The sequence below is a fragment of the Echiichthys vipera genome (genome assembly GCF_963691815.1).
Source record: "Echiichthys vipera genome assembly, chromosome: 8".
In the NCBI taxonomy this organism is placed as follows: Eukaryota; Metazoa; Chordata; class Actinopteri; order Perciformes; family Trachinidae; genus Echiichthys; species Echiichthys vipera.
In genome coordinates this window covers 14755331-14762830 of record NC_139833.1, presented here as the reverse complement: position 1 = coordinate 14762830, position 7500 = coordinate 14755331, and the positions used below count along the sequence as shown (strand labels likewise).

The window sequence follows — 7500 nt, the reverse complement described above, 5'->3', positions numbered from 1 at the left end:
TAGTCTTTAGTGATTGTAAGTTATTTCCTCGAGTGATCATTTCAGTGGTAAGTGTTGCCGTATGTACTTAAAGTGTCGTTTATCTGACAGATGAGCGGCATTAAACTGTTTCAAGTTGTTCTGGCTAAACCAGTTAGCTAGATAACATTTTATAAGAGTGATTCGGTACTCAGCTAATAGCTAATGTCATTTATTTTAACCGTCTGTGTGCAAAAATGATCATGCGTTAAAAAGGCAGCTCCCACTCAAATCAACAGTCTTCACTTTGACTCTAAAAACATCTACAATGTGACAAAAAACCCAAGAATGTCTGAAAATCTAAAGTATATATGATATCATCAGTTTCTCATATCCATTAAAATAACCCTCACTGACTATAATAATATAAGTTTAAATGATTTAGCACCTTTAATAGGGAAAGTCACAAAGTGCTTCACATGATAAAAATGTCAAAATTAGGTCCAAACAGTAAAATGAGCAATAAATAAATACCACTGGAAAAACCACTAAAAACACTTAATTAGGATTAGATTAAAAAATACAAAATAACAAACATGAGACAAAAACCATTTTAATCAAGTGCGTACACAGTAGGTGTAGTAAACACACTATTTAAATGGCACAGTATAGGGCTGCAACTAAAGATTACATATTCATTATTATTATTGTTTGTTTTATTCTTTTATTTCAGCCTACAATATCAAACCTCCAATTAAACAAAAGTAACAACCATCGAGTTAGAAACAAAACATGTTAAAGGTGCAGGCTGAAGCTACAGTTTATTATGCCTATATATCCTACTTACATTTAGATTATTGGCATAATTTAACTCAGGTCAATCAGTCAAAAGAAAAATAATCTCAAACAAACAGAAAACAAACATATTTCCTTACACTGAAAATACATAAATAAACAAATATTACAAGTCACAGGTTTGTTTCTTTGCTGTATATGGTGTTCATCACCTTGTAATTACATATGTTTTAGTTCCTTGTCGATTACCCAATTATGGATTAATGGATTCATTTTTCAATTATTTTTCAATTAACTGATAAATTGTTGGTCACAGTTCATCCAAAGAGCCCAAAGATGTATTTAAATTGCTGTTGTTGTCCAACAACATTCTCAAAGATTTTCCATTTAAAATGATATGACAGGAACATAAACAGCACATTACAGAAGATGGACGCTGGTTCAATAGATAAGCCAAATTGTTGATTAATTTGTTGATTGATTGGATTGGATTATCTTGCCTGCATAGATGTATGCTGTCAGTATAGCATGCGAGCGATCCTTCAGTTATTCTTGTCACTGAGAGGACGTTGGCAGCTAAAAAATATATTAGACTTATGGAGGTGCCAATTTTAGATGTGTAGGCAGACTTGCATGTGTCACAGAGTTTATAAATTTGATTTATGTATTCATTAAAATCATTCTCCGCTGGTATTTACAGTGTGTGTCGGGGCAGTGAGATAAAGCTGAGCAGGTGCCGTGTCTAAGTTACAAAGAGGTTGGCTGTGGGCATTCAGCAGGACACATGGCAGAGGAAGGCAACAAGCTGACACTGAGGCGTCTGGAGGCACCCGTCCACAAGTTCATTAAAGTGGCTCTACCCACGGACCTGGAGAGGCTGCAGAAACACCACAATAACATACTGAAGGTGACGGCTCAAATCTGGCTGCACACATGATCGCGCACCCCCTTATCAACACTCTTATTTCCGGTCTACAGATGGATATAACAGATAGTTTTCCTTCTCATTTTCACAGTACCAACAAAGCCAGCAGTGGGACCGGCTTCATCTGGAGCATATCAATGCCAGCAGAACTGTTCAGGTATTAGATAACACTGTGTACACTTTAAAATAAACGTGTGTGTGTGTGTGTGTGTGTGTGTGTGTGTGTGTGTGTGTATGTGTGTGTGTGTGTGTGTGTGTGTGTGTGTGTGTGTGTGTGTGTGTGTGTGTGTGTGTGTGTGTGTGTGTGTGTGTGTGTGTGTGTGTGTGTGTGTGTGTGTGTGTGTGTGAGACAGAGTGATGCTGATAATTGAGCTGCCAGTATTGATATTCTCTCAGAACTACACATTTTATCATGTTTACATCCGTTAATAAGCAATATGACAAATTCCACCACACTTCACTTTACACCCGTTACTACCAGACTATTTCATCACAAAGACATGTGCTATATTCTTCAGGTCAGAGCGTGGCAGACATGGGAATGTGAGCATTGCGCGGATGATGATGTGACTCAGTGCCTCCTGAACAAGCACGACCCCTCTAGCCTATGATCCAGATGAAAACTGCAAGCTCATGTTTTATGCGCTATGGCTCCTGTTCAGACAGATTTCTAGCCAGCCAGGTTCTGGCCGGGGCCAATCACAAGCGTTTCTCTACTCACGGAGCCTTTATGCAAAGTATGTGATTTTGGCCATTTTTGGCTCGCCACACCGTCACAGCTCATCTCTGCACACCGTGGTCTTTCATTTTTTGATTGGTTGGAGGTCTGTCACATTCCTACCAGAAGCATTTTGGTCCACGCCCGTTTGCAGTTGAACTGAGAGTAAGGTTTGGTTCGTCGATGTCAGGCTATGACCCTGCAAAGGCGTAGTATATTTCAATGTCTCAAATCGTTTGGACACTTGCAAGCTCAGTTCTGGAGAAATTTGACGTTTCCTGGTTTGTGGCAATAAAGTTTTTTCTGTTTGTTAAATCGAAAGTAAAATAACAATGACAGGACAGTGAGTGGTGCCTTTTCCACTTAAATGTCTTTAAGCGTTTGAGTGAAGGAGAGGACGATCCGCTGTTTTACAACCTTCTTTTAATGATGTATGAGAGCAACTGGACCCTGCCACACCACACTTACTATGTTGACATAGTTTTTCCCCCTTATTCCAAAATAGACAATAAGCGTTCATTAAGCTGCTTACATTGATAATGAAAATGAATATTTGAAAGAAAAAATGTCCGTGAGAAGAGTGGGAAGCCTGATACTGTCATATACTCTCATTATAGTGGAATAGCAGTGTGCAAGTAAACAAGTGAATATTGTATTGAGTGTATTAAATTGTATTGGTTTTGTTCAACAGAAAAAAACAGCAGCTTGGTAAAAAACATTCTCAATGTTCACAAGGTCCTGCTACATTGCTGTACTGTACAACCCCCTGTTAAAACGTAAACATAATTCCTTTCTGAAGCCACATAATTAAAAGTAAACCATCTCCATGACATCTGAGCCACTCCGTCTGCTGAGGAGGGCATAGAGATGTGGTTTGAAAGCAATAGAATTAATCTGTCAATAATATAGGATTAGCTTGCACAGAAAAATAAACTCATTCAAACATATGAAATACACATAAGGATCAGTCATTGGTAACGAAATGAACTTTCTGTATAGAAATTCACTCTCTAAAATCAGGACATGAAAAGAGCAGACCTCACACGGACCATCCTGTGTGTGTGTGTGTGTGTGTGTGTGTGTGTGTGTGTGTGTGTGTGTGTGTGTGTGTGTGTGTGTGTGTGTGTGTGTGTGTGTGTGTGTGTGTGTGTGTGTGTGTGTGTGTGTGTGTGTGTGTGTGTGTGTGTGTGTGTGTGTGTGTGTGTGTGTGTGTGTGTGTGTGTGTGTGTGTGTGTGTGTGTGTGTGTGTGTTTGCGTGTGGTCTGTCTTGTTCACATGGTAGGTGTGAGATGTCTCAGAGGATGTTGTTGCCTGGAAGCCAGCGTGTCTCTGAAGGTGAAATAACTCCAAACAGGCACAAACCCATCCTCTCACCATTACCCTCCAAACTCCAGGGACACTCACAGAGTGCTTTACTGTGTCTTCATGGTGTCTATCCAGAGTACGGGTTAGTCTACTCTGCTTTAGATGTGCATGTGTGCTTATATTCCGTAGGTAGGTAGATAGATAGATAGATAGATAGATAGATAGATGGAAAGATCTGCCTGCTAAATGATTGACATTTACATCCACTAGCCTAGTGTCCAGCTAGCCCCCCGACTCAGGTACCCCCACCTTTATCACAGCAGCCACATCAAACACCATGAGATGGGGGATCAGAGTCAATACTGTTTTATCATGAATATCTGCTGTTGAGTATGTGTTTGGGCGGTCTGTCTGTGTGTTTGAGCTCCGTATGCTCCCGGTTAATTTGCAGGCTGACAGGAACCTGACCTGACTCTCTTGGTGTTAATCAGTGTTTTTGCAGTTTGAAGCGCACAAGGAATGAGTGTATGCATGTATGTTTATTCATGCTGTGTAATTAGCAGAATGTGTTATCGGCAGCGCGCTGACCCCCTGAGCCCAGGTCGGGCCGCGGCCTGGAGGGCTGATGGCTGGGATGTAATCCTCCTGTCACCCTCAGGGCACGGTGGGATGAGGGGGCTCATGGTTCCTGGTCTCATATCTGAAATTTATTAAGCACACACACACACACAAGAACACACACACACACACACACACACACACACACACACACACACACACACACATTTCCCCTCACTAAAACAGTTTATTGGGATGCTGAACCTGTCAGCATGAGCGCATCTTTCCACTTGGGGTAACAGGCAAAATGAAAAAGAACGGTGATTTTATTATGAGGATTTGAAAGAAGTTATGTGTAGAGTTGTTTATAAAATAAGTAGTTTAGGATAATTTTCATTTGTATTTCATTCCGTGTAATTAGTTTACTTGTATTTAATATTGTTTGAATTGGCTTGTTAATGTTGCATGTCTTGTCTTTTGCTGTGAGGGCTACATTGAACCACAGGTTTAATCCTTTAATGAAGTTAAGCGTCCCATGATCTAGCATTAAATTTGTTGTTTGTGTCCAACTCTGAAATGTTCCATTCAATCTTACTGAGAAAACATCTTCTTCACTGTCTCCCTGCAGCAGTTGAGAGCTAACATCAGAGAGATGGAGAAGCTGTGCACACGGGTCCGCGCCGAAGACGCTGCTGCTCTGGAAGCACTTATCAAGCCGATTAGAGACAGGGCGTCAGCCGCCGCTCGAGACTTCCTGCTTTTGCACTCTAACCCGGTGCCTCAGCCTGCGCCATCACCTGCCACTCGGCCTGCGAGCTGTGTGTCCAGCAGTGGCCACGCTGACGATATGTGTGAGGAGGAGCAAGCGTCCGTCAGGCAGATTCAGCTCCACCTTCCAGAAATCCCTGCTGATCAGAGTGCGTCCGAATCCTGGGACAACCTGGAAGAGGTATGAAGGCTGGACCCCAACATACAGTCAGGATATCATACTCTTATTTTATACTTAAAACAAATTCAAAGTAATCTGTTTTTTAAAGTAAACTCTTAGTTTTTTAAAAGTAAATCTTGTCTTATCTTTTTGACACGTGAGGTCAAAGTGTGCAGAATATTCCTGGTGGGCAAGACTAGGTATTATTTAAAGCTTTAGTTCCTTCCTCCTGTAAAATAAGAAATCAAATAAGGACCAGAGCTTGGATTTAATTTGGAGAGGCACTGCCCAAACCTCAGCTTGTGTGGTGAAGCACCTTCCTTTATGTTTACTGTATATTTGTCTTTTTTTGCCTCGCCCATGTGATTTGAAACAAACGAGGTTATTATATTATTTTAGTCCAACTATGCACTGATATGAAGACTAAAAACATAAACTCTGATACAGTATATGGCAATATTAATGGTTTATACATTTCCGTTGCTTTTTTTTGTTTGTTTCGTTGTTTTTTTCAATTGTTGTTGATAGTTTTCATGTCTATCAATCTGGAGTCAGAATCATTCATCTAATAGTTTCTTAAAGAATTATGAAAGTTTTCTGCAGAAGAAGTTCAGCAAAATGGCAGTACAATAGGTCTTTGTCACAGTCGACATTTTGACCTGTCATAGGGGGAAAAACACAGCTGTAACAAAGTACGAGAAAGTAGTATCCTTGGTCTGTACTAAAATGTTGCTATGACTGTGAAAACATTATTCATCGCTATTGCTAGATCATCTAATGCAATTGTCCCCTCTTACCTGTTCCTATAGACGCCCTTATGTCTGCGCCTTCTGTGTCTACTGCCATACATAAATACACATTAATGTTCACACATCCCGGACACTGACCGTTCAGAAGTACTGCTGCAGATTTGTGTGACGAGTATCACAATAAAAGAAACTGTGGGAATATTTTTCCCTCACAGGATCTGAAGGAACTGAGTGGTTTGGTGATGGAGTTCTCTCTGCTCGTCCATGTGAGTACGAACGCTTGACTCTGCTGTGTACTTCCTGTCTGCTACATTCACATTTCTTTGTCTGCATGTGTGCACAGCTCCCCCTGTGAATGAAAACAATGTGACAGACGCAGTTTGCCTATAGCGTTTCCAGGAAGTGATGCGTATTTGACCGTGTGTGCTTGTGTTGCCTGGTAAGGCTCCTCTGAGAGGAGGTTACACAGATCGACGGAGGATGATCGCTGGGGCCCCAGAGGCCCTTCACCAAGGCAGAAGGAGAGATTTAGGAATATACAAGGGCGAGAGGGGAGGATTTTGGGGAGGGTGGAGCAGGTGGGGAACAGACGGAACAGATTATTACTCTCTCCTCAGGGATGGAGAGAGAGAAGCAGGGAGGCTGGGTGAAGGAGAGATGGAACAGTGAAAAGGAAAGAAAGAGAGTGAAGACAACAAGTCAGAGGCGTAAAGGGGGGCAGAGAGAGCATAGACATGTTGTTGTGCTGTCTCAAGAGTGAAAGACGTCGTAAGTGGAGTAATATTCCAGCTCTCAGCCACAGTGGAAATACTGAGTGTGAGTGTGGTAGTGTCTGTACAGGTTTCATGTTAGTGGCTGTTCCGGTGTCTGTGTTCTCATCTGTATGTGCTTTCATTGTGCGTCACACGATCATGAAGCTTTTTATGTGATTGTACTGTATAAAACTGACAAATACAGTTTTCTTAAATGATTGACTGCTTTAGCAAGTGTTTCTTATATTTTTATTTACTTTATATTTATTTCTAACGTCTAACAGTTGCTAGCTTTAAAACAGAACATTACATAATGATATAAAGAAAAGGCAGAGTTAGAATCAGCTTTAAGTCTGCAGCTGCAGTCTGTTGTTGCTCTCAATGTATATACACAGAATAGACATACAGCTTAAACAAAGTCAGCAAGCAGAACAAAGATAAACATAAACATTTGACTACTTTATGTGTATATATATATACAAATGTGTATGTATATATATACACACACGGTGACAAAATCTGTCCACAGATAGGCATATAAACACCTAAACTAAAACCAGCCCTGATGACACACGCGCAGACTCACAAGGTGAAAACAATACCAGCATCGCTTCTTATATACATGAGGTAGGTGGATGTGACAATATATACCGTGTATGTCTGACAGATATACTGGAATAGATAAATGTGCTGCACATGCACAAATCACCAAAGATAGTTATAGAATTTGACCGTTTTTCAAAACCTCTCATATTGCTTTGGGAGGCCATTAAAGTTTGAATGAAAGACAAAAATGTTAAATCCATTCTCAC

General features: G+C 40.7%; 1 protein-coding gene across 2 annotated transcripts in view; it reads left to right on the top strand.

Moving 5' to 3' along the window:
• stx17 (syntaxin 17) overlaps positions 1 to 7500 on the top strand; it is a 13308-nt gene that overhangs the window by 104 nt on the left and 5704 nt on the right. The window contains exons 1-5 of one of the 2 annotated variants that reach the window (XM_083918083.1): positions 1 to 47; positions 1454 to 1660; positions 1770 to 1835; positions 4891 to 5208; positions 6152 to 6202. The exon at positions 1 to 47 is cut by the window's left edge and continues 104 nt beyond it. In XM_083918083.1, the coding sequence (XP_083774209.1) occupies positions 1538 to 1660; positions 1770 to 1835; positions 4891 to 5208; positions 6152 to 6202 (558 nt within the window). In that variant the 5' untranslated portion in view covers positions 1 to 47; positions 1454 to 1537. Of the gene's footprint in view, positions 48 to 1453; positions 1661 to 1769; positions 1836 to 4887; positions 5209 to 6151; positions 6203 to 7500 lie in introns of both variants that reach the window. The other variant, XM_083918082.1, reaches the window with a different exon arrangement.